The sequence below is a fragment of the Gavia stellata genome, chromosome 17, assembly GCF_030936135.1.
Source record: "Gavia stellata isolate bGavSte3 chromosome 17, bGavSte3.hap2, whole genome shotgun sequence".
In the NCBI taxonomy this organism is placed as follows: Eukaryota; Metazoa; Chordata; class Aves; order Gaviiformes; family Gaviidae; genus Gavia; species Gavia stellata.
The window spans coordinates 2,935,841-2,963,394 of record NC_082610.1 but is presented as its reverse complement, the minus strand read 5'-3'; the positions used below and the strand labels follow the sequence as shown (position 1 = coordinate 2,963,394).

Sequence of the window (27,554 nt, the reverse complement as noted above, 5' to 3'; positions counted from 1 at the left end):
TGGTTTCAAAGATAGCGACATTTTCTCTTTTTGTACCTTACAAACGCAACATACCTTCTTCTTTGTCCTGCCTTGTTTCCCAACATCCATATTTGCCATGGTTACAACAAATCCATCTTGCCTGTTGCCATTCCACTGGCTGGTTTGTTTGGTTTTTTCCCCCATAAGCTTCCTATGATTGCATTGTTGTCTCTTCCAGTCATAACTGTGATACTATATTCATAGGAAAAAATAGAAATCACCTCTGTAAAGAACAATATGGGATCAGATGACAAATTTTAACACTGTTTTGGTACCAGAACTAACTGAAAGTTGAGGTATGAACCATGCCTAAATTCATCATTACTGGTGTAATTCATCTTGCAACCTAAATGTTAGTAATGCACTCCAAATGCCACTAATTAGGGTTTTTCTTTCAAAAGGGAATGCCCAGATGATAAAGCAGTGTTGACATTGTTAGGCATATATGGAATCTCTTTTGTTCACTTCGCATTCTGTAGTCCTCTAACAAAGCATGTATCAGGTACACCTTGCCACTTGCAGCATGGAATTCTACAGTTTAATCTAATTGTGTTCAAGGAACATGTGGACATGGCATTGCAGGACATGGTTTAGTGGGCATGGTGGGGTTGGGTTGATGGTTGGGCTGGATGATCTTACAGGTCTTTTCCAACCTTAGTGATTCTGTGATAATATTACACTGTTATTTTTCAGCACAGCTTCAAACTATTCTTTCTTCTGCTTACAGATCAGAACATACATAATAGGCAAACAAATTCTGTTCATACATCCAAGTAGCAGCTTCAGTTTAGTTCATTTTATTGGCCTATTAATGAATTGCATGAATAATCTCTGTGTGTCAGTCTAGAGCCATACTGATGCATTTAGCTACAGACATATATCAAAAATTTTCAAAAGTATGTATCTCATTTTTAGTGGCAATGAAATAATAGCCTGATTTTCCAGTCCTGCTGGGCAGCCAACATTTTTAATTGCCTTTAACTTTCTAAAAAATTCAATTGGTTTGAAAAACCAGTTCATTTAGGATTCTCTTCTTTCTACAGAATTAGAACATGTAAAATTACCTCCCTTGTATCAAGGTATCTCTTGGATCAAGCATCTATATTTATACATGCAAACATCCAGCAAGCCAATTAAGCACTTGACTAATTTAAAGCACATGTGACTAAGTCATACTGGATGGATGACCCATTTAATAGTTTAAGAGCTTCTGATTCTAACAACAGAAAAAAATATTGCTGTGCTTAGCTTTAAATCTTTTCTTATGTAGAATGAAGCATCAATGGGCAAAAGCATGTTTCAAAATATAGGCTTTATTAACTGCTATTAGGTAAATGCTTCAGGCAATGCTGCTAATAATACAGAGAACAAATGCAGAAAAACATTCATAAGCTTACTTATTGGTGCTCTAACTTGAAAGAAAATAAAATAAAAGCAAATGCATTAATACAATTGTATTTATATGATATAAATTTAATGACATAGTTTCTAGGAATAAAAATACAAAACTGAGCTATCCAGAATGCTAAATACATGTTTGAATACCTTACCATCTGAAAAGCGCTGCATTTCTTATTCTATTATTGTTCTTCTTTCAGTTATCTCTAGAAGTATATTGCAGCTGTCTTTCCAGCACTAAATATGAAACACAACTTCTTGATGATGAGCTGGAGCGTCTCCAGAGAAGGGCAACGAAGCTGGTGAGCGGCCTGGAGCACAAGTCTGATGAGGAGCAGCTGAGGGAGCTGGGGTTGTTCTGTCTGGAGAAGAGGAGGCTGAGGGGAGACCTCATCGCTCTCTACAACTACCTGAAAGGGGGTTGTGGGGAGGTGGGTGTTGGTCTCTTCTCCCAAGTGACAAGTGACAGAACAAGAGGAGATGGCCTCAAGTTGCACCAGGGGAGGTTCAGGCTGGATATTAGGAAAAATGTCTTTCCTGAGAGAGTGGTGAAGCACTGGAAGAGGCTGCCCAGGGAGGTGGTGGAGTCACCATCCCTGGAGGTGTTCAAGGAACGTGTGGCCGTGGCATTGTGGGACATGGTTTAGTGGGCATGGTGGGGTCGGGTTGGTGGTTGGACTTGATGATCGCACAGGTCTTTTCCAACCTTAGTGATTCTGTGATTCTATCTATGGATAATGAAAGAAGCAGAGGAAGAGAAAAACATGTAGTTTGAAACATACGAACTATTACTATTCTAACACACTTTTCTATCTATGAGGTTAGCCTTTTTCGCTAGAGGTTTAAATTAAGACCTTGCCCTAGTAACTGCAGCAGAGGATGGCAGAAAACTACAAACAAAAAGAGGTTTCCTATCTGCCTTCTCCTGGTTTTCTTCCACATGTGTTTTCTTAAAAGGCCGCATTTTCTCTCTGCTGTGCATCTGAGTATCTCACTCTCAACTGACAGCCCAATATACATGTGCTCTTTCCCATAAAAGCCAGCTTTTACTTCCTGCCTGCTTACCTTTTCCACTAGCATCCTTCTCTCAATCATCCCTTAAAGCCCTGCTCTCTGAAGACGTTATATTTCACAGTGTTTTCAGTGTTTTCCATTAGATCTGATGACTTACAAAATAAAAGACTACATATAACACAAGTTACTGAATGACAAATTTATCATGATAGTTTAACCAGGAAAATGTTTTCAGACATAACTTACAGAGTATATACAGAGATCCCCAGTTTGTTATTACCTATCTCATATTCCATCTCTTCTTCTCACCATATACTATGCCTAACATCTTAGCACCTCTCACCCAGTTCTTGGCTGGCCTTTAATAGTATGGACTTCATGTCTATTTAATTGCAAGTTTGACACATAAAATTGTTTTGGGTGTGTATTGGCACTTTGGAATCAAGACAGACAATATGTTCCATCTACTGTACTACAATGGACGTTAATCTGTCATTTCTATTTCTCTGTTTTTCTGAAATATAAGAGCAACCTTTTTCTTCTGACTGTACTTGCCATACCTACCCCTCAATCCTCTGTCATGTAAGTGAACAGTTAGGTAGTAGTATATGTTCCTCTTTCAGTGCTTTTTCTGTGCCCTGATGCTTACATCAGACATGACAGCAAAACAATCGGTGGAAAAGTAATTTGTAGAGGTTCGTGAGGTACTGTAAATATACCAAGGTTGGATATTTATAACAAAGCCAATTATTATTTCAAGTCTTGGGAATAGCTTCATTATATTACTTCATAGTTGTAGTACATGCATTAGATGAATTTGTTTCATGACTGAAAATATGTTCAGTAATATCAATTGTATTTTTATTATGTGAGCCTAAACCAGAGTCTTTATTTTTTTTATGTATTCAAGCCTCATCTCTAGATACATAATTTGGATACTCTGGAAGATATAAGTTTGAACATCTTTAGTAGAAGGGGAAAAAAATTAAGTCTCCCAGTCCTGTGATAAGTGTTCTCACCAATAATCAGTTTAATTAAAAACGAGGACTCTCTGTCTTGTGTTTCTTTTTTCTGATCTTTTAGAACAAAAGTCATTGTGGCCCCCATGCTCTGTGCTAAAGTTAAAGGCTTTGGCTATGTAGTAGAGGTACTCTGAGTATACCTACTCAACAGATGATGTAGAGAACATGGGAACATTCATGTATCTGATTTAATCATAAGCAGGAGGTAGGTACCAAGTCAGCCAGCCGAGATGGCTGATATATGTAGCATGAAAGCTTTAGGTGCTCATGTAACTTAATTAGCAAAGCAACAGACACTATTGACCTTCTACTTGACTAATTCTAGATCATTCCCTTGTGTGTAAATGACTGAAATATGCATAAACTTTATACACAGCACGACTGTGTGTGTGCACGTGCCTGTGAGTGAAACTGACCCTGTAGTTTGTGTTTAAACTCAGAAAACAAAGTAGAAATGCTAAGTATTATGACTTCTAATCTCTCAAAATCTTAATTAAGGGTGAAGTGTGGTTTGGATTATGCTTCAGAAAGACACGCAGCAACATAGAACCAGTCTCCCCAGGTAAATAAAGATGATTAATTTGGAATTGTTTGAAGTTTGTTTACTTAATGCATATATAACAGGAGGTTTACACAGGCAAATAAGATGCCGCAGGAATCAAATACCAATACAGAAGGGGGGAAAAAGGAAATAAATAAAGATACCCATACCAAGGTACCTGTGAAATTTAAAGCAGTATTCACGGCTTTCTTCATTGAAAAGATAGAAGATTAAGGCGAGATGAGAGAAAAACTTCGTATTTGTTTCACACTTAACTTAGCTTTGTATATGACCTTTCTTATAAAATGCAGTTGCTAAAGTGCGAGCAGTAAAGCTGAAGTGCAAACATTTTTGAAAAATACATGCCATTGATGTTGCTACCTGCTCTCTCTTGGAATTTTTTCTGCGTATTTTCTTAGCCAATATTTAATCTCCTCTTGTTTTTTTAGGCACACATACACGTGGGTATATGCACATATATCTTTTCCTCTAGCATTACGGTTATAATAAGAAGGGTTTATGGGAAATCAAAGAGAAGCAGTTTTTGCAAGTTACTCTTGTTCTGAAACAGATTTGTGACGAGCAAGTTTATCTACACACATTTGTTGACAGGAAGTGTTAAACTTTAAAGGAAAAGCAAACAATAACTCTTCATGAAAATGTCCACGTTTCCCTCATTTTGCTGGTTAAATATCAATTACTTGATTTTAAAAAAATGTCTGTTTGCACTCCTAATATTAAGTCCATAGGACTTGTCAATCAGTCTTTTCTTATGAAAAGACCAATTTTTTTATAAAACAGTCATCTTAAAAAATAAAAGCTGCATGGAAGAACACCACATAAGCCTGAATAAGTACCTGAAAAGATCATGAAATGTTCTCAAAAACAGCTGATGGTGAGGCCTACAAACTTAGCTTGCAGAATGGGAGCTTGCATCTTGAAAACAAAGTTTTCTGTGGGTTAAGACTTTGTTGTGAAACTGGGATACTTTTTTCTTTGGCTGATACTATAGACGGTTTCTTGCTTTGTACAAAGATTGCTTACATCTTTGTGGATTTACTCCTGTTTAGCTTTACCAAGGATCTTCTGAGTTTAGTGGAAGTCTGGTACACGGAAGTGAACAGTGGTTGCACAGATGATGCAGTAGTAGGTGTAGTCTGATTATGTATATTTAGTATAAAAATATTAGCAACATAGGTGATTGATCTTCCTTGCTCTTCTTTATGATGTTGGTTATCATGTTGAGAAAGAAAAGACAGGTCTCCTATCTGCTATGATTACACCCAATCATTGTCATTAGGGAAGAGCTAATAAGGGGAAAATGTATATATATTTTAGTTTTCTAGCATGTATAGGTAGTCTTATCCACCTGTCTGGTTCCAGGAACCCCACACAGAAGTATGCGCCATTAAGTGCAAGTCCACAGAATCACTGGTAGACAGAGATCTTCATCTATCTTTCAAGCGCGCCCAATGTCACGTAACCTAATAGTTTAAGGCAGATTATTCACGTTGCTGAAAGGTTTTGCCTCAGAAATAAGAAAAATAACCGCCTGTTAACCACTTTTATCACCTGTCGTACATCCTTTAGGCACAAAGCCAGGGGACCTCCCCCAGTATTATGAATGCTACAGTACAAGGGACGGAGCTGTGGGCTGTAGCGCAGAAAACCCAGCGCACAGAGACAGCGCCTTGAGGAGCAGAACCAGTTGCCTAACGGTAAAACTGTATTTACCTCATGATTTGTAAGTATAACCCAGGGAGTTTTCTTACCAATTCAGAAGTGGGTTTTTTTAAGGTTACAAATTCAGGCCTCCAGAGAAATACTGTTTACAATTGGGCACACATGAATTATGACCAATGTTAATGTATCACCTGGGCCTCATTTGAGGTACAGCTACAAGAATGAATATATAACTATACACTTGGTCACTTGGATTTTGCAATTTAAAGCATTTTTTCCCGCTGAAACAAACCCTGCCTCTGAAACTCCCTAAGTAATTGCAGTTTTCACAGTGCCCTCATCCTGTAATTTCCGACGCCACTGAATAACTTCTCCCGGATCAGCAGCCTTAGAAAGCTCCCACGTCTCAAAACTGAAAACACACACCAAAAATTAAGTTACACACAAACTAGCTAATTAGACGCACTCAGACTCGAGCAACCAGGGAGCGCCCTGCAGCCCCGCGCCTGCCGGCCGCCGTCCCCCTCAGGCTGAGGCGGCGGGCTGCCGCCGGCACCCCCCATCCCAGCGCGTGATTGACGCTCCTCTCACCCATTCAGAGCTCGCGCTCCCCGCTGGGCGCGGGGCTATTGGCCGAGAAGGTAGCGGGGGGTGGGCGCAGCGCTGGGGTAGGAGCCGTAGGTGCAGTAGCTCCCGCTACCTGCTGGTGCTGAAGGGCGCGGTGCAGCGGCAGCTCCCCGCGGGGTGACCTCTCCGGCACTGCCTCCTCGCTGGTAGCGAGCACAGCCCCGCCGGGCCGCCCCGCGCTTGCTTCCCTCCGCGCCTGCTTCTCTCCGCGCCGCCCTTCCTGCCTCGGGGGGTCGCCTAAGCTTGCAAAATGGCTGACGGCCGGGACGACGCCTCGGACCAGCTGAAGCAGTGGCGGAGCCAGCGGGGCTCGCAGGTACCCGCCGGGGCTCCGCGGGGCGCGCACGGCGGGGCCTGAGGGACTGCGCCCCTCGGCAGGCAGCTGCCGCTGGGCCCGCTCTCCCTCCGGGCCGGCTCGCTGGGCGGTAACGGGCCGGCCCGCTGCGGGGGGGACGGCGGAGGGACGATGGGCCCGCGGGCGGCGTTGCCCCACATACGGGCGTCGAGGGGAGCGGGTGGGCCCCGGTGCTGGAGGGCGCAGAGCCCTGGGGGTTCCTCGGGCCTGACCCGACGGAAAGCGGCTCGGGCGGAGCAGGGCCTGGGGGGCGGCGGCGCTCCGCGCTTGGCTTATCCCGCGGGGCAGCGGCGGAGCGCCAGGCACCCTCGCCCCGCACCGCGGAGCTCCCGGCTCGGTGCCGGGCCCGGGAGAACCGCAGCACGCAGGGCCCGGCGGCTGCCAGCTGGCCGGGAGTGATGGGGGCGGTCAGCGCTGCTGGCGCGGCTGCTCCGCCTTGTCCACCGCCTCTCTTAGGCAGAAACGGGGCTTCTCTGCGCCCAAGCAGGCAGGTCCTTGGGCAGAGATGTTGTTTTTTCGGTCTCAAATCAGATAGTCATACTTCCAATTCTGCTATCGTGTTGGTAGAACCCAGTGAAAATGTAACTAGGGTGTAATATAGAAGATAAGGTACATTCAGTAATACATGGAGACTTGTTTACCAGGTTGAAGTGGATTGGGGCAAGTGGTTGGCTGAAATGATAAGAACATGTAATCAACAGCATGGCACTCAATCTTCTGGAGATGTAGAATATACCCCGAAATATTTGGGTGAAAGTATAAATACTGCAAGAGTTGATTTCCCTTCTTCATCAAATCACTGTGACAGTTTCTACCATGCATTTTCTGACAGAAATGTGCATTTGGCATTAAATACTTTTTCAGCTGGCTATACTAAGGAGCAGCCTTACCAGACACAAGTAGATGCCCCAGTTCCCACTGTTCGTAGTTGTTAAGTCATCTTGATTTTATTTTTTTCCCCCCTCAGTCCTAAAAGGTACTGTATGAAAACTGCCTTCCAGTGATGAATTGTGACTTCATCGTATTCCAGCATGTTTCATAGTATTTTCTTTTTTGTACCGTGAGTAATACTTTTCATACGGATGTCAGCTTTTCTGTAACAAAGCAGTATTTGAATACGGGCCGAGGTTAATTTGAAGATTGGGAGGCAACCCAAAGCCTGTATTGCATAAGGAGTCATGAGACCTTAAGATAGAAAGTAGGGAGGACTTATTAGAATTTTAAAGTGACTTGTATAAGGTGCAAAGTGTCAGTAATGCCTGGAAGTATATACTTTGATGTATGGTGTTTACAACAGCTGTGACTAAAATTCTCCTGGCTTTGCTTCCCTTCTTTCTGTTGTGGCAGGTTAGTGCTGTAATGAAATACGCATGCAGATTTGGCAGCTCTTATCTTTCAAGGTTTTGACTGTATGCAGCTCCCAACCGTATGAAAATATAGGCATCAAACAAACTCAAGTCCAAAAGTAGTATGAGAATTCTTAAAACTATTGTGGTTTTTTTCTCTCCCTTCACACTGATGGAACTTGTTTTGTGTGCCCCGCGTAACACCCTGAAACTAAAGTGAATATATCCTATCATTAAAAAAAAAAAAGGACTTCTAACGTGAATGTTAGAAAGATCCTTTCAGAAAGTCTGCCTACACAAAGGAGACTGTATAGCCACAAAGCTGTTAAATTTTGTGATATGTTTAGTTTCAAAAAGTTGTGGTTTTAGCTACTACTTCTAGTAGTCTTAAATGTTAGCATTATAGAAGAAGTGGTTTTCAGACAACAGTATAGCCTGTTGGTTTAAGAAGGGCTGTATTACCTCTACAAACCTTTATTCTTTGTTGCATGCGTAGTTTACAACTAATACGCAAGGTTTTTTCTACCCTTGAGGTAATTACACAGAAGGTATAAAGGCACAGGTGAATCAAAAGGACTCAAATAGTCTCCTTAAGACCAAGGACACACTGGGATTTTTTTCTTCTGTCTTTTACCAAGCCCTTGCAAGGGCTTTGTAGAGGAGAAGGTCATAGGTGTTGGTATATGCATTATTGTCCTACCACTGCATGGTTAAACCTACTGGGCTTCTTAGAACTTATGAAGAACTCCAGGATAAACAGGGCTCTAATTCAACATAACTTTTGTGTTTCTCAGTGGACTGAGTGAAACTTGGTTGCTGCTTCAAGATGGCATAAGTATTAGTGGCTTCAAAAAGTCACTGTATGGACTGGAGGGGTCTTAAGAGCTATGTCTTATGTTAAAAAAAGAGTTACCAGAATCCAGTCCCCAAGTTTCCTTTTCTTAGAATTATAGTAGTCAGAATTCATAAATGGTGCTGGAGCTGTACACAGGATTTTTGTGTAGCAGTGTCACAGGCTGCGTTAGAGAGAGGATGAAGTGGAAGTCTCTGTGTGTATGTAGAACACGTGGGAAGGATGGAAATGTCTGTAATGAATGATAACACAAGGAGGTTGGAGAGGAAAATTGCAGAAGCTTAGGATACCATTGGTAGGATCAGTTCTTTTTCATCATGTTACAGCGAGCTTACCGGTCTTAAATGAGTATGACAGATTCATCAATAAAAAAACCCTAATGTATTTACAATTAGGAAAACTACACATTGGGTTTTAGCTGTAAGAAACTTGAAACGTTTATTCAGCAAAACTGATGAAGATGATGAAAGAAAAATACTGGCAGTGCTGGCAGCTGCATTAAAAAAAATAAAGTAGTTCTCCTTAAGCAGACTCTGAAAAAAAACTTCTTGACCAAAAAATTCAATTAAAAACGTCATGTGTGAGCATTTTATAGGCTCATCTTCTGCAGACTGGACCATGTTCTAAAAAAGGGCTCTTCAAAGCAGAGGCTTAGAATGGGTGTCAAGATATGGGTAGCTTGTAGCTTTCATACCTCAGTACAGAAAATGTCAGGATAATGAGCTAATAATATAATTGCATTAATTTGTGCTAGGTGAATATCTTGAAGTAGAATATCTTACACTTACTAGACTGAATCATGGAATGGATGAGTGAGCTTTTTCCTGAAGTTCCTTGAATATGATGATGGTGTTCTACTTACTTAACATACTGAAATTAAATTCTAATTCAAAAAGTTCATTTGTAATGGCAATTTAAGCAATTTCTAGTTTAAGATGATAACTAAAACATAATAAAGCATACATAATAAAGCATATGTATTTAAGGGTGCTAAATTATATGGGGCCTGTATGTTAGGATATCATTTTTAAAAGTTGAACTCTTGGACTGACTCAGGATGGGAGAATTTCCCGTGCAGTATAAGTAGGTGATTTCTCAAAGGGAGCGGTGGAATTGTTTTCTTTGACTCTTTTAAAACTGAGCAAAATATAAGGTAGGAAGCATGTGATTTATAAGCAGCGGAACGAATACTGAGAACAGTTTCTACTCTTGCATATTTCCCTTGACAAACTATGGATAATGTTTTGATTTAAGCAAATGTTCCTTTGACTTAAGAATACTTTATTTAAAGCTAAAGTGGTAATTTTCCTGTAAGTTTTTGAACATTATGTTCCTCTTTGTAACTGGATATATATTGTCTTTTTTAAAATGTTTGTACAAGTTTCAGTGTAGGTTAAGATTGCAGGCATCCTGAAGGAGTTGAGTTCATGCTTATAGCTTTATAGCTTATAGCTTTATGCCAATGAAGCGGTGAAGGAAGAATAAAGAACCTAGACATTTTGGGAATTCAAGCCAGCTAGAGTAGTGTGTGTTGCATATTAGTAAGAACACATTGGAAATGCAGTTATCCTGTCAAATGTCTTTTATGTGGTTATTCATGTACCTGTGTTAAACAAAGGTGTATATAACTTGCCCTGTATACTCTACCTCATCCAGAACTCTGGGTGTAGATGTGAGTAATTGCTCTTTTCTCTGCCTTTGTGGGTTGCCTCTTGAGGGGAAAAAAAACCCCAAACCTGGAGGGTAGACCAGCTCCGTGTACTCTTCCATGAGATAGAGATGGGAATTTTGTCTGTTTACAGTAATTAGAGCACTTAATGCAGAACTTAGATTGTCAGTATAAAAATTGGAATCCCATAAAGTCGCTGATACAATAGTGAAGGCCGCCTTATCAAGAGTTACTTTTTTCTTCTCTTCACCATCCCTTTTCTTTTATAGAACAGTAAAAGAAGGAGAACTAGTCAGGAGGGGATGAGTGACTTTATTCTGGTGCATTTCTCATGGTTCAGGTGCATAGATGCTACTGGCAGAAGCGGGTAGGATGGTATGGATAGAGAACCTGTACGGATGTGTGTCAGTTTAGTGCAACATGTAACTGTGGATTTAGCATTAACTGGTCATAATCTCTGACTCAGATATTTGAGCTCACCCTGTTGCAAACTTTTTTCTTTTGTGTTTTTTTTCTTTGTAATACCTTCTATTCTGTTCTTCTAAGTCCTTTGCAAGCATTGCCCTGGCTCCTAACAGTTAATAAATGTGCTTCAGGAAAAACCGACACCTGCAACCATCAGGTCTCTGGAGCTGATGCACCTTTCTTGCTATGTTTTCTTCAGTACCCGGTAAAATAGGACTGTCGCCTTAGAGGAACATATGACCCCATATGTGATGCAGATGAAGCCTTTTCTACTGGGATTTTTTTTTTAAGAAAGTGGCAGTACAGTCAATTATAGTGCTAGAGAGTTCCAGCAGGCGTTTCCTGAAGTTGTCTTGGAGTGGCTGTTCTTTCAGGTACTGGGTCACTCCTACTGTACAAGATGCTGCAGCTCTAAGTACCCTATGAGAATGGTTAACTTAGACTTGGTATGTGAGGGAAGTGGATGAGTATGGCCTATGTTGGGCAGTTTCTTTAAAGACAATAATGATGTTAGTAAAAAAAAAAGTTCTGGTTTGCTGTCCTTTTGACAGGACATTTATTGACAGTAGGGCTTCTTAGTGCTTTTGGTAATCTTAGTCCTTCCATGGTTCAAGAGTCTAGAATGATGATTTCTCAGGTGCTCTTGCCTATGTTATTTTCCGTAGCTCTAACAGACCAATGGTAATCATGGGTACCCCCTTTTAGTCTTTATGCTGTGTGACTATAGCTCTTCCCTCATGCCTCTATCCCTGTATTGACATTACCTTCTTCCTTTCCTTTCTTTCTTATTACTTTCCAGCAGCTACTCCTTTTCTAGCTTGCTCTCTTCCCATCCTCTCCTGTTGAGGCAGGGGGCAAACTTCATTCATGGTTTAAGGTTGACACTTCATATTTTCCTTAAAGCAAGATATATAGTCTTAACAAGTAATACTTCTGAACCATGAAAAACATTCTTGGATTATACATGACTTGAACTCGTCTTCTTAAATAGCCTCAGACATAGTACTGTGATGTAGTTAGACATCTATGTTTTCTGTAACTAGTTCCAGAATCTTGTGCCATTTTTCTATGCACTTGTTAATATGTCCTGTGACACATAATGGTTGAACAGGTATGCGCATTGTGTGGCTTAAATATAGAGGGTTTTTAATTTCTGGTGTTGTGATACTGACTGTCTCTTGCTTTCAGAAACCAGATGTCTTGACCACCGGTGCTGGGAACCCAGTAGGGGATAAGCTTAATGTTCTGACAGTAGGGCCACGTGGACCTCTTCTCGTTCAAGATGTTGTTTTCACGGATGAGATGGCTCACTTTGACAGAGAGAGGATTCCTGAACGAGTTGTGCATGCAAAAGGGGCAGGTATGTTTAAAAACACTTACTTTTTTCTCTGTGTAGAATTAGACTTTAAAAAGCTTTTGAGTTAATGTGTAGATTGTGACAGATAAATTGCATTATATTATCTATAGTTTAGTATTATAGATTATAAGAAATAATTATCTATCAACAACAGTGAGAAGATGAGGTAAGGCCTGGTTTAAAAGAACTTAATGCCAAAACTTAAAGCGCTGAAAAACTGTTTAAAAGAAAAGAGAGAGAAAATGTAGTGATAGCCCTTAGATTTTTACTGTATTTGCTGTAATCTCTGCTGCTTCTATCTGTTCCTCCATAGTACCCCACCTCTATTTTAATGTCGGTTTGCACGTTATTTGATAGAGATTCTTGTCTTTGTCACCCAATGTATCTGCCAAAGCACGATGATGGCCTAATCATAGAATCATCATAGAATCATTTAGGTTGGTAAAGACCTTTAAGATCATCAGGTCCAACCGTAAACCTAACCCTGCCAAGTCCACCACTAAACCATGTCCCTAAGCGCCTCATCCACACGTCTTTTAAACACCTCCAGGGATGGTGACTCCACCACCTCCCTGGGCAGCCTCTTCCAGTGTCTGACAACCCTTTCAGTAAGGAAATTGTTCCTAATATCCAGCCTAAACCTCCTCTGGCGCAACTTGAGGCCATTTCCTCTTGTCCTATCACCAGTCACTTGGGAGAAAAGACCAACACCCACCTCCCCACAACCCCCTTTCAGGTAGTTGTAGAGAGCGATAAGGTCTCCCCTCAGCCTCCTCTTCTCCAGACTGAACAACCCCAGCTCCCTCAGCCGCTCCTCATCAGACTTGTGCTCCAGACCCCTCACCAGCTTCATTTAAATGAAAAAAAAAAAAAAAAACCCCAAAAAACCAGACAAACCACCCCCCCCATCTTAAAATTTATTACTGGGTCTTAGTAGGGTAGAACTGGCACCTCTGATTTTTGTTACGTAGTGCCCTACAAGAAGAAAATACGGGACTGAATTTTATTATAATGTGAATCTACATGGGAAAAATTCCTCTGTGGGGGTGGGAAGAACTTTGTTGCTTCATCCAGCTTACAGGTGGACCAAAAATTCTGCAACACATATCGGGATTAGAGAAATACTTGTCTTGCTCTGGGATAAATATGCAAATCTTGGCAGAAGAGCATCCAAAAAGCTACTGTTTGTTATTTCACACAGTAGAAATGAGGTCTGTATTGCTCCTGGGAACTGTTAACAATCAGTTAAGGAGGGGAGAGTGAGCACCTGCAAACAGTAGTTTGTGTTAAGTAAATTTCATTTTGTGAAAATAAATAGTGTTTTAGTGCATGGGTATAAACTCTGTTTGAACTGGTGTATTTCCTAGTTTCCTTTTGACTTAAATTTTTATGTTGGACCATAATGGAATAACAGATACACTGTGAGTAGAAGGAAGGTATCTAGATTTGATATTTTGAAATTACTTTTTTCAGGAGCCTTTGGCTATTTTGAAGTCACTCATGATATTACCGGGTATTGTAAGGCAAAAGTGTTTGAACACATTGGAAAAAGAACTCCGATTGCTATACGATTCTCCACTGTTGGTAAGGCTCTACGGTTACTGTGTAGCTTCTTACTTGTGTACTGTAGTTATACTGATAGCAATGTTTGTATTGTGGAGTACTTAATGTTGTACTTAAGGTAGTTTGAAATGCTTTCTGCCAACCAATTCCTCGTCTGTGAATTTCATTTAAATTGTAAGACCTTAAGCAGCTTCTGCATCTTTCTGCCAGAGCTCTCTGTAGACACTTTTCCTTCCGGAATGTGAGAGAAAGGATAGTCTAAGCTGTTATTGTTTTTTCTGACAGAAAGCTTGCTTTGTTTCTGGATGGATCATAATCAACACTTGCATGCTGCGGTTTAACACTTGAAAGTTAAATACCTATAGTCTCTTATGCTGTAGGAATGTTTTGGGGATGAATGCTGTAAAGTAAGTACTAGGCAAAGAACAACAAACAGTCTTCCATAAATAGGAGTTTGTTTCTTAGAGCTGAATGCATAAACTAGAAGAATCTTAAATTATGTTAATTAAAACGTGCATTATGATCAATATCTTGTCTGACAGAAAAATGATCTTTCAAAACATGTGTTACTACTCTATCTGTATGTAAAAGGAAAGAAATCCTAAGAAGGGTTCAGTTCTGGAAGTAGTGCTGGAGAGAAAGAAGTAGTCCAGCAAGGCTCAAGGAGCTGCTGGTTTTGGCCTACTGGCTTTTCCCTGTGTCACCAAAACTTAAGGAGTGATGGAATGTTATACGGGGGAAGGACATGCAGCTGACTTTGGTCTGCGGACTGTGTGCTGAAGTGGGTTGTTGCATCGTTACCTTTCCTTTCCCTGCTCTGTTTGAATGCATTTCTCTATAGCTATTCTGTAGTACACAATTTTTTAAATGAGAGAATGTGTGTCCTTGTTCTTTCATCATGATGTTTAGCATTAGCTGTTCCTGAATACTTCTGGAACCCTTTTGCTCTGGTATAAAGTTACCTATTGAAAGGACTGTTTTTGGATAAAGCAGGAGGGGAATTAAAAGGGTTACAACTCTTCTGTAATAAGTTCCCTTCTTATTAGGCACACCGTTTAGATTGCTACCTTCCAAACGAGAGCTTTCACACTGGGATTTGATGCACAGAAACTAGTGTGTTTTTAGCCGATTCAGCCTTATAATCTGATGTTGTCTTTGTTAGTGATAATGCAAACTCCACTCTTAATTGGTTCAAGTGGATATACTTGGTTTTTCTGTCTTTTTAACTGTGGCCCAAATGCTTGGGTGGGTGTCTGTTCACACTTTGGAAACTTCCAGTGCCTGAAGTATTGTTGAAAATATGCCAAAAATTCCTTGGTATAGAAAAGACTTAAACTAATAAACCCCGTCCTTTCAGGATTTTATGGCATATTCTCAAGTTCTATGTTTTTATGCTTACAATTTATATGCATTTCCTATCATAACACTTCTGTATGTTCATGTTTTTCTTCAAGCTGGAGAATCTGGGTCAGCTGATACAGTTCGTGACCCTCGAGGCTTTGCAATGAAATTCTATACAGAAGAGGGTAATTGGGATCTTGTGGGAAATAATACTCCTATCTTCTTTATTCGGGATGCGATGTTGGTGAGTAAGCACAAAAGATGAGGGTGCTTTGTGAAAGAGTCCAGAAGTTCATTCACAGCTTGTTCTTGCTTCACTGAGAAGCAAAAGCTGTTGTTCTGATGCACTTAAACTTTGTTGTTTGCTAGGTGGTCTGAACGTTTTTGACTTAAAAAGGTGTTATTTAAAAAAAAAAATCAGATAAATTTAAGAACTAATGCTTGATTAATTATATGGGTTTGTACCACAAATAGCACACACATTTGGTTGTGTTTGCTAGTGCATATGCCACAGTAGAATAGCCAGCAAATAAGTGCATTATTGTGTTTTTAACTTCAGATCTGATCAGTTTCACTGGTGTTCAAATTGGCTGTTTTACTGTCTACAGTTTTTTTTCATTCTGAGGCTACTTAAAAAAAAACCCAGACTTCAAAAACTTCTTGCAAATTCTTTTTATTAAATCTGGGGTGGTTTTTTGTCTTTTAGTATAAGTTTAACAGTTGTTTTCCTTTGAGTGGAGGTGTTCTGCACAGATACTTTATAGTATCTCTGTATTCATCTAGGAGTCAGATATTCAGTAAAGTTCAGATAAATTTGAAAATATTTACTTCTCACTTCATCGGTCACAAAATGAAAGTGTTCTTTAGGTTTGAATAGGCTGTTTATCCTAATTGTAAATGTTTCATTTTCATAGACCAGTAAAATCAGGGTAATGAATTTGGTTTCAGGAGGTGTATGATAATAGAAGATATTTTTTCAGTGGTCTTACAACTTTGTCTCATCTTTCAATGTGCTGTTCCTTTCACAGTTAAGAGTATTGAAAAAACAATTTCTTTCGTACCAGGAGTTGCTTAGTAAACCCCATATAATTTGGAGGTGTTACAGAACTTTTTTTTTTCTCCTTCCTTCCTTGCTCCTCTACTTCTGGACAAATTAGTTTCCGTCCTTCATCCATAGCCAAAAGAGGAACCCTCAGACTCATTTGAAGGATCCGGACATGATGTGGGACTTCTGGAGTCTTCGCCCTGAGTCTTTGCATCAAGTAAGGTTCTCCTTTGACTTTATTTTGTATGATTAAGAAAACCATGTTATGACAGCATATGTTTTTAACTACCTCTTTTCTGTGTTTTATCTAGAAGTCTATATAGTCTTCTAGGAACAGTAAAGGTGAAAGGTCTCCAATAACATTTAAGGCTATTAGTATGTGTATCTAGTTTTGCCTTTTTGCTTTAAATGACTCTATGAAATGGGTGGGATTCTTCTGTTTTCATAATCATACTTTATATGGGAATGAAGGGGAAGTTGCTAGGTTTTCTAATGCTAAAGCAGTGGAGATGCGGATGAACAACAAACTGTTAATGTTAGAAAACAGTAAAAATACTGGGAAAGTAGTGCTATCACAGATAAGTTTATTTAAAGCTGTATATTGTGTGGCACATTAGATCAACTCTGAAGATGACAGTGCATTTTAATTATTCTGAAATGTATCTAAGAATATTAAGCAAAAAAAAGCTAATATAAAATTAAAAATGCAGTTGTATTTTTTTTAAAGAAGATGGGCTCATACAGAAGCCTTCCAGTAATTACTGACTGGAAAAAGAAGTACCACAAGCATTGTTTGTCATCGTAAACCTAAAGAAAAGCAGCATTGAATATGTTTGCATGGTGGTATGTTTATTGCTTGAAGACTTTGAAGAGCTAGTTGTTAAGGACTTCAGTTTTCAGATTTTGTCTTTAACCTGGAAAAATTTTCTATTTATATTTGTAACTTGAATTATCCATGCTTACCTGCTCTGTGCTTATAGGGGAAATCATAACATTATCATTAGGTTAATGTCGTGTACTTCACCAGATACTTCATGTGGGCTTAAAACTTCACGTAGGTTTAATTCACAATTGTTTTTTGTGGAGAACCAAAGCAGACTTATTTCATTAACACTCTTAAAACTTAAACTAGAAATTCCTCAAGGAATTCATAACATTAAGATAGATAGCTTCCAGTGATGCAGATTAATGCAATAAACAAACTTTGTCTTGAATGGTCACTTTGTCCTTGATTTGGTGAGTCCATTAATATTGTTTGATCCTTCTCTTTAGGTGTCTTTCTTGTTCAGTGATCGTGGTATTCCTGATGGTTATCGCCATATGAATGGATATGGATCACATACTTTTAAACTGGTTAATGCTAGTGGAAGAGCAGTTTATTGCAAATTCCACGTGAAGGTATTGGTATTTTTTCCAGTCATCTTTTGGAAGTATACATCACATTGGATAAAAACCAGCTTAAACAGATTCTGCAACCGTTTTGTCACGTTATATTGGTGTGTGATCTGTAGGAAAAGGTGGGATGATGGGACAGTAAAGCAGCACTCCATCCTGTAAGGGGAGAGGGGAAACTACTTGATGTGCTGCAGGGATCATACCTTCAAGTTTGATGTCTTGTATTCTGTGGTATAGCATTGCATACTTATTTCACTTTTGCCAGGGAACGAATTTTTATCTGGAAGGCAGCTGTTGAATGCACTATTATTCTGAACTCAAATTACTGGAGATTGGAAGATGGACAATTGCATTCTTGGATTCTAAGTCTCGTTAAAGTATATTCTCATTAATGATTTCTGTAATACTTTCTGCATGTTGTAACTGGTGCTGCTGCTTTTACTGCTTTTAGACTGACCAAGGCATCAAAAATCTTTCTGTTGAAGAAGCAGCAAGATTGGCTTCTACTGATCCTGACTATGGAATACGCGATCTTTATAATGCCATTGCTAAGGGGGACTACCCGTCATGGTCTTTCTACATTCAAGTTATGACGTTTGAAGAAGCAGAGAAGTTTCCATTTAATCCTTTTGATTTAACTAAGGTATCTCTGATACTGTTGTGAATATTCAATTTCAGCTAGTTCAAGAAAGATCATGAGATCAAAATGTAGCAAATGCCAGAACTGAGTTTATCTATAACAAAAGTGTAACAGTTTCTGTGGAGTAGCACTGTTTTCTTACTGGTCCCTATCAATGAAGTTATTCGGCCCTTTCTATTCTTCCCTTCTATTTTTTTAAGTGTACTGTTTATTATATGGTCATGATGAGTCAGAAGTTCTGGGGATGAAATTGTGTTGATGTTATATCTGATGTTGCTCTTCCTTAGTGAAATATGGATAGGGCTTGATTCCAGGCCTGCAGATTACAACTGCACTGCGTTTCAGAAGTGTGATCTCAGATCACACAGTCACACCCTGAGCTCGCTAGTTTTAAGTGTTGTTGATAATGTTGGTCTGATTTTTGTCAGACTTCTAATTGCTGTTCCAAGGAATGGCTTGTTGAAAGATACCAACATAAGCTTGTGGGGGGTTTTCTCTAATATTCCTCTCCCAAAATGGCTGAAGACTTTTGAACTTGAAAGTACAAGCTAAGATGACAAAGAAAAGGCTAGTTAAGCTGGTTGCATTTTGAAGTAGCTGAAAACAATCATGCTGCCAGTTCCACCTACAATATTGCATTCCTAGGCAGTTTTTCAAGCGCCTGTGGGTATTTCATTTAAGTAGTCAAGTGCTGAGATTATGCTGGGATGATGAAATAAGTTGCATTAGTACTCTGTATTAATTGCAAAAGACTTCTTAAAGTAAGACATTTCTCAAAATGTTTGTTAGCAAAAAATAAATTTCTTCAGTGATGTATTTTTCTCAATTAAGACTTAATTACTGGGCAGCATTTGCCTGATTTATTTAAGCTGCATAATACTATAATCATGTTGATTTTAACATATGTGTGTTATGTCTTACAGATTTGGCCGCATGGTGACTACCCTCTCATCCCTGTGGGAAAGCTTGTCTTGAACAGGAATCCTGTCAATTACTTTGTAGAGGTAGAACAGATGGCATATGATCCTAGCAACATGCCACCTGGTATTGAACCTAGCCCTGATAAAATGCTGCAGGTAAACTACAATGCACATAAGTTTTTGCCTGAAGAGCACTACATTTGCTTTGCTGTTTAATGAAAGCATTCCTATCCCTGTTTGTGTAGCAGCTGTAAACCTGACAGATGGAGAGGAACTTATTTCTTTTTAATTTATTTTTTGGTGGTTGTTTTTTAATGATCACCATTTGGGGTGCTCATCCAAAATTTAAATACGAAGAGGATGGGAAAGAACTAAAGGAATAGGAAAATCTAGAATTCGGAGGGCATCTGCAACAACTATCAAAGTTGATGGGGAAATCTGTCAGTCTAGCAAGAAGTACAGGATAAAACCATAGCAGCAATGCATATTTATTCATGCTTTTACAGTATTATATACAGAATTATAAACTGTTATAAGTGTAAGAGGTGGACTTCAAATGCTCTAAAATAGATACAACCAATCCCTGATACAAACTGCAAGACTGTTCTTTAGAAGTAGTATCAGATTTCTTACAGGTCAATATCTGATAAGACTGGCTGCAGTAGACTATGCTGTCTGCTGAGTCATGGATGTTTGCATGTTAAGCTTTTTCAGATTGAAACCAGATTGTTATTTCAAATTATATCCATGGAAACAAGAAGGTATTTTGACAGTTTCAACTGGATAAACTCTTGAACCATCATGCAGTTCTTTTGTTTTGCCTCTCTTTGCTCCTGCAAACTTCATGCTTGGAATCAGTCTGTCGTCTTGGCATTCAGATGTCACTAGAACTGCTTCAGATTCAGTTCAGTAAATAAATAAGAGACTACCATATCTCAGATGTAATCAATTTTTAAATCTAACGTTGAAAATAAGTAGGAAAATATTTTATTATTCCTTAGCAATATTTAGCACCGTTATAGTCATTTTCACCTCTACATGTGTAACCATTTTCCTGCTTCAGAATAGGTTTAGCATTCTGAAATTGGTAGGAAATGCCCAAGCTGCATAAATGCAACTCAACCTGCCATTCTTCACTGGCATTCCAGCAGTTAGTTTGTGACTGAATGTCACTTTAGACATAATTTGAAGTATGTCAAGAATATATATGCAAAAGAAACAGTCTTCTCCCTTTTACTATTTAATGTATAGTGCTTTGAATTGGCATATACCACTTAAGTGATCTCTTTCAGCAAGTAGTAAGTAGTTAATGTTTGTGACAAATGTTTCAGGGTCGTCTTTTCTCGTATCCTGACACTCATAGACACCGTCTCGGGCCTAACTACCTACAAATTCCTGTGAACTGCCCCTTCAGAACTCGTGTGGCCAATTACCAGAGGGATGGACCGATGTGTGTTTCTGACAACCAAGGTAGTAATGAAAATATCTTTAAATATAATGATACTTAGGCATGTGCTGCAGAATTCTCTTCTGTTCACAGGGGATTTAAGATACTTGCTAAACAGATCATTTTATTGGATATTACTAACTTCTTATACTGTAAGAAATCCTACTTTTTTCCTCAACCGTTCGGTGTCTCTTGTGACTTTTTTTCCCCCGACTCAAACATCACTGTATAACTTCCTGAGCTTCAGACTTCCCAGTCTGTTTTTTTCTTTTACATGAAAACCGTTCCTTACCTCTCATAATACTTGTCAACCTTTTAGTACCTGTCCTTACATTACTAGATCCTTTTTGAGTTTAGTTGGCCTCACCTGCAGTTGTTACAAATCCACCAATGCTCTTTCCTGTAGAGTGCCCTAAATTTGTCCATGTGCTGTTCCTAATACTCTTTAACTCAGCACTCACCAGCAATCAAAAAATAATTTACCTCGAACTATTCCAAATCAATTCAAAATCTATTTTGTGACAGGTAATGACATATCTTAGAACCCATGATTGTGCATGTATAAAGTTGCATGCATTTCTGTTCCCCGTGTGAATTACATGGCAAATAAAATTGTTTTCAGAAAAGCAATTTTCATCCACTGTTTTGGTATCCTGAGATCATGTGTCAGTATAAATAGCCAATTTTGACTAAGTTAAAATTTGCAGAGGCTAAGCTGTCAATTCATTATTTGTGCCCTTTTTAGGTAGTTTTATGAATGTGTTGAATAGTATTATCCTCACACAAATCGTTGAGGAGGGTCTGCCTGATTAATTCTTCTTAATACAAAAAGTGACCTTTTATTCCTATGTTCTTGATATGTTAACTGACAAGATACTTACCTTTATCCTGTTATCTCCTGATTGAGGTATCTTACTGAAAGCATTCTTAAATCCGAATATGTTGTATTGCCTTCATCGCTCTTATTTGTGTATCCCATTGTATGTCTCTTGTCAGTCTTGTACAATATTAAGAATCAAAACTTTTCTGTAAAACATAAGCATGCTCATGTAGATTACAGAATGTGTTCCCGACATCTTTTTTTAAGACTTTAAAAGAAGCACATGGATATTCCTTATGCAACTTCAGCCTTGTGCAAAGTAGTTGATAGTCTCTTAAGTATAAGTATTTTTCAGTTCTATGTATGTAACTTCTACTTGCTGCAAATAGACTAATTTTTAATTTTGTAAAGGGGGGGGGGGGAAGGAGTTTTTTCCTTGGTTCCTGAAAAGTAGAATGTTTGTCATCTTTACATACTTGTTTGGAATGAGTGTTTATCTCCAGGATAAGGAGACTTTGTGGGATGTGTGGACAGGGGGTGGGGAGTTTGTTTAGGAGTGTGTTTAAAAAAAAAAAAAGTGTTTAAAAACTTACAAATAGGCCTTTATGAGAAAGGAGGTTTGCAGAACACCCCCAGTCAGATGAATTCAGTACATGTTCCTAGTTTTCAGTAATGTCCCTAGTTTTGTTCCTTAAAGACTTCTAGAAGCATGCTTGTTAAAGGGGACTTAACTGAAAAAGTTCTAAAATATTTATTCTTTAAAATGAAGAAATATGCTAGAGAAATGGTTTTACAGAAGTTAATTACTACCTCTTTGTTTCTACTTCTAGGCAAAAATCTATTCTAAAAATAATAAGAGATGGCCTAATGAGAAATCTGTATTTGCATTTTTTTAAATTTAAAGACTGACTTTGATATACTCAGTGCACTTTGTTGAACTGCTTTGCTTTCCGATTTCCAAGAGATTGCAAAAGGCAAGAGTATAAATGCCAAGACTAGAGCTTTAACTTTGCGTCCATTCAGCAAGTTATGTTCTGTCGGCGTTTGCCCAATAGTGACTGTTTTACACCTGAGAGTAAACAAGGATATACTTAAGCTATTGCCTCATGCCAAACACTCTGTTCCTCTGGGCTATGAATTCTAATACTTGCTGAGGGAGGAGAGGGAAATATTTGGAAAACAAGAACTTGAGAACAGCTGCTCCTGTCCAAGACTGGATAATAAGTTTATTTTTATGTGGTTCTGGAAGTTCATTATGTGTTTAAAGTAAACCCCCTACATAGTTAAGATTAGAGGTACTTCAAATATGCAGATGAAAGTGTATTTTTATGCTGCCTTGGACTAAAACACTGAATAACTTCTATGACTTTGTCTATTAAAATTATCTGAGCAATGTTGTTATGAGAGTGGCCATACCTCTTTATTTCTGAAACAAATCAATTTTTCCCCAAAAAAGCTATCAAAATTCTGTTTATAGTAAGTGCTGTTAAGTACTGTCTTGAAGACACAGCTCCTCATGTTGAGCTGTGTGTTGACAGAGAAATGCTGACGGCTGTTTTTAATAAAGTGAATCATAACTGGGTAATTGATGTAGGTTCTTCTAAGCAAAGAACGTTTTCTGTCTTCTGACTTAATCTGAGAGAGCTGGTATCTGATTGTTTTGGTTTGGGTTTTTTTTTTGTTTTGTTTTCAGGTGGTGCCCCAAACTATTATCCAAATAGTTTTACTGGTCCGGAAGATCAGCCCGTTGTAAAGGAGAGCCGCATGTCTGTTTCAGCAGATGTGCAGCGCTTCAATAGTGCAAATGAAGATAATGTGACTCAGGTATGATGTATGCAAAGGCTTTGTATTGTTTATTACATAAGATGAGTTTATAGGATGAGTTTAGAGAATATTAACAAGAATCACTCAGACATGGCTCCTCTCTGAAGTATCTGGGCTAACCTGAAGTTCAGCTCTCATGAGAGCTTAGATCATCTCCATACAGCTTAATTTCATGAATAACTGAATTTTTGCTCACAGGACAGTTAGTGAATTCTCACAGACCTTTGCCATCCATATTCCGGGCACTGTTACCTAGAGGTTGTGACTTTCTCTATTGCTATTAGTGCCTGCAGATATGCAAACTAGAGTATGCATGTAATATCATGATCATCAATGCCTGAATTGGACCCCAACAGCAGTATTTGTTTTCATTAATTCAATAAGCAACAGTTGTTTCAAGCTAGAAATGGAAAGAGTTTTCAGCAGGTTTGCCAACCCCCCCTCCCCCCCCCCCCCCCCAACAAACTGGTTGCCTTTTGAGTATTTTGAGTATTTTAAGTGTTGCCTGACTAGTAAGTGAAAGCTATTGTTTTTCAGTAATAATGAATCCTAAAAGTCTATTAAGCATTATTGGCTGCTATAGGTAGAATGACTTGCTTTTGGGAATTTCAAAATAAAACTTTGTTTCCAATCATAAGGTGCGAGAATTCTATACCAAAGTGCTGAAGGAGGATGAACGCCAAAGGCTGTGTAAAAACATTGCTGATCATCTTAAAGATGCACAACTCTTCATTCAGAAGAGAGCTGTAAGTGGCCTATTTGGTCTTTAGCCTTTACTCTTTATTCCAGGTTTTCTTGCCATCTAGTAACTTTGTCAAAATGGCAGTATGCTTATGGAAAGGAAGATCAGAAAGTCTTCTCTGAGAAGGCAACTTTTAGATTTTTCTTAAGCAGGAATTATCAATACAGAACACTTAAATATGAGCACATTTGCATAATATAACATAAGTTACATATTATGTTAAAGTAACTTTTTCCTGATGGGAAGAATGGGATTGACGTTTAATGTCAAGGATGTGATTATGTGTTTAGCTTGGTGTTTCAAAAATCAGGTGACTGCCAGTGTAATGTTTTGCTCTAAACAACGAAAAGGCAGTGAGGGTCAGGGAAGGACTGGATCTTTATCCTCCCCAGTGGAACTTTGTTTAAACTGGGGAAGAGCTCTATGCGAGATAATAGAAATAGCATTTGAAGATGTTCATAGCTCCTTTCTGGCTGGTCAGAATTAAACTTTTGGGAAAGAGTTTTCATTTTCTTCTTCCTTATGATATGTACTGCTTGTAGGCCACAGCAGAAGATATGTTAAAGAATGCATTTTAAGTGGAGGAAAAAAATTCTTGTTGCCTTTTCTGTTCTGTCTTCCTGTTTAGGTGAAAAACTTCACCGATGTTCATCCTGACTATGGTGCCCGTATTCAGGTTTTGCTGGACAAATACAATGCTGAAAGTGGGAAAAAGGTATGCTAATGATTTCTGTAGTTGAATTTTGACTGGCTCTAAAGTGTCTTAGCCTCTTTTGTAAACCCAACAAAGTGAGAAATGGGTCTTGATTCCCATTTGGTTTAAATGAGAGAAGTCAGTTCATGTAGAATTATGAAATGAGGGAACATCACTCTAATTACGTTTAATTAAATGTTGATTAACCAATGATGTACAATTACTTTGTTTCAGTTGGGTCTTTGTAAGGCTTCTGGGAGATAACTGTACATGATACGCGATGTGTTCAGGTTGATTCTTCAGACCAAATGTTTACCTGCTCTTTGTAATAGTAATGAAGCGTTTCCACAAGCCTTTTATGCACTCAGTGCTTCCTACATAGAGTGACAAAATTGTTGCTTCAAGTACTCGTTTTGTTTTCTGAAGTTCCCCTAACTAGTTTTAATGAAACTTGCTCTGAATGTTTTTTTGTATTATTTTTAGGATGTAATTAGAACGTATACACAGTCCACATCTCGTGTGTCCGCCAAAGAAAGATCCAACTTGTGAAGTGTGCTGCAGAGATTTACTCTATGAATTTTGCGTCCTTATGACTGCAGGACAACCTGTTGAAGACGTTAATGAATGTAGCAGACTTCCGCACAAATATAGAAGTGTTTTACAGGCTTGATTTATTAAGCTTTCAAGTGCCTGTATCTGTCCTGGAAACTAGGTAACACAAGCTAACAATCCTAGTGCCTTTCAACACTAGTGCTTTACTGCTTTTTAACAACGTAGGGTGTTTTTAAGGAAATTCAGGATTAAAAATTGTCTTAGTTTCTAGAAGCAAACATAAGTGTCATCAAAATGCTGTTTCATTTTTTTTGTTGTAAAACTTTACTGGCTAAATCACACAACAGAACTTCTATAATACTGTGATTATCCTTATGGATAAAGTTGTTCGTGTTTAAAAAGTTGATGTTGCTCAGTATTTCTGATAAGATAGTTACCTGTATGCATTTGTAGATACTTCCTTTGAATTTTGTTTTTGATCTTCCAGAAGTAAAATGATACGCAGTAGTTCAAGTAAAATGTTGGTTGTGTCTCATTCCTTATGATCGAAATGAAGCTAACTAAAGGCTTAATCTCAATATATGTAAATTTTATTCCCAATATATATTTTAAGATAATATTTGCTTACTAATGCTAGGATGGGATATAACTGACGTAAGGGAGATAGGAAAGGATATTTTCTTATTACGTAGACTTTACAGTTAAAATGATTACATCTTACAGTTCTTCAGGTGGGGAAATTGTTCTTTCTAATGTCTAAGTATTTAAATAGAAAAATATTTTTCCAAGTGTCTGAGAAATTAACCTCCAAATGCATGAATATTTTTATCTTGGCCAAATTCAAGCTCGGGCACTTTCAAAACTATTCCCAATGGTTCCCGAAATTCTGTTATTTTACTGCCGTAATCCGAGATTGCTGTCTGTAGCCAGAGCTAGTTTTCAGAGTTAGACTTCAATTAAAGTGGCATGTTTGTATGAATGTGGGTATCTTAGCTAGGTAGATGTATAAAATCTGATTTTAGGTATGTTGTAATGTTGCCTAGTATTTGCAATTTAGTTAATCAGTGCAAAATATTTTGGAACCCTTTGGATTGAAAAATGTTCCCTATTACTATTCCTGAGATTCAGAGAAGTTTCTTTAGCTTAGTAGTATTTTTTGTCTTCAGTCTTGGAGTATAATCTTTAATCAGGTCTTACTAATTGGCACACAATGAAAGTGTTTATATTTGAGAACTTAGAGCAATAGTTAAATGATAATTATGGAATTTCTGAACACTACCTTGGTTGAATCTGAGTAGTGGCTGCCTAAGAAAGCACATTGTCAGCATCTGAGTGCCTTACTATACAAGCATACAACAAAACCAAGGCTTAAACTACTGTTTTATAATGGCCAAAATCCCACCTAGTGTATTTTCTTAGATAATTATGTGGAAAGTGTTACCCAGTGATGGGGTAATTGGTGTCCAGGCTGACTGTTGGAGTTTTGAATAAAAATCTGTCATATCTCTTGTACGTTGAAGTTAGCCCTAACAGACCGAAGGAGTTTCAGAAATGGGCTCAGTAGGATCAGGCAATTCACTGTGCATCTGAAGGCCTGGCAAGTTTTAATAACTACTCTGCCTGTTACTTCTTCCTCTTCCCTTGCTGAAGAGAAAGATCAGTGTATATGTGTAATTAGTCCAGATCCTAGTTGTGCAGCATTGCCCCTCGTTTGAAATACTTGCTTTCCTCGTTTGCCTGCTAATGCTGCCTCATTAGCATTTGGGCTGGAAGAAGCATGGATGATGACGCAAAGGATTTAGGAGCCCAGCTACTAGCTCATGGCTCAAACAAATGTTCCACAAATTTCAAATCATAGCAGGTTTTTTCAATATCGGTTTCATTTGTGGCTCTGTCTTGAATTGTATTTTGAATAGGAGTATTTCCTGATTTGGCATTTAAGTGTGAATTGGCATTCCAAAAAGTGATGGCAGATAGATAAAGAAGAATAGATACTAAGTGCTGTTCCATTAAATTGTAGAAAGCTGCTGCTTCTCCAACTCGTTCATCTACTAACCTATTGTGAAAAACTAGATGTGATATAGATGCAGTAAAATAATATGAGCTGATAGCCTACTCTATTCTGGGATTCAGTTGGATTTTTACCTGATCAGGGAGGCGGGAGCTGAAAGAGCTACATGAACAGGTGGGAATATTTCTTGCTGGAACATAGAATCCTAG

General features: G+C 38.6%; 1 protein-coding gene across 1 annotated transcript; it reads left to right on the top strand.

The window, feature by feature from the left end:
* The first annotated feature begins 6,489 nt into the window (after positions 1 to 6,489).
* On the top strand, positions 6,490 to 25,947 carry CAT (catalase). Its single transcript, XM_059826046.1, has 13 exons — positions 6,490 to 6,622; positions 12,183 to 12,354; positions 13,825 to 13,935; positions 15,369 to 15,499; positions 16,413 to 16,517; positions 17,573 to 17,698; positions 18,147 to 18,338; positions 19,259 to 19,411; positions 20,587 to 20,725; positions 23,216 to 23,346; positions 23,985 to 24,092; positions 24,717 to 24,803; positions 25,266 to 25,947. Exons 1-13 carry the CDS (start codon positions 6,557 to 6,559, stop codon positions 25,329 to 25,331), a joined length of 1,587 nt encoding a protein of 528 aa, XP_059682029.1. The 5' UTR covers positions 6,490 to 6,556; the 3' UTR covers positions 25,332 to 25,947.
* The last annotated feature ends 1,607 nt before the right edge of the window (positions 25,948 to 27,554 follow it).

Coding starts and splice junctions, on each gene's coding strand:
- CAT (XM_059826046.1), top strand. CDS start 6,557: ATGGCTGACGGCCGGGACGACGCCTCGGACCAGCTGAAGCAGTGGCGG. Junction 13,936..15,368: donor TATACGATTCTCCACTGTTG/GTAAGGCTCTAC, acceptor TTTTTCTTCAAG/CTGGAGAATCTGGGTCAGCT. Junction 24,093..24,716: donor TCTTCATTCAGAAGAGAGCT/GTAAGTGGCCTA, acceptor CTTCCTGTTTAG/GTGAAAAACTTCACCGATGT.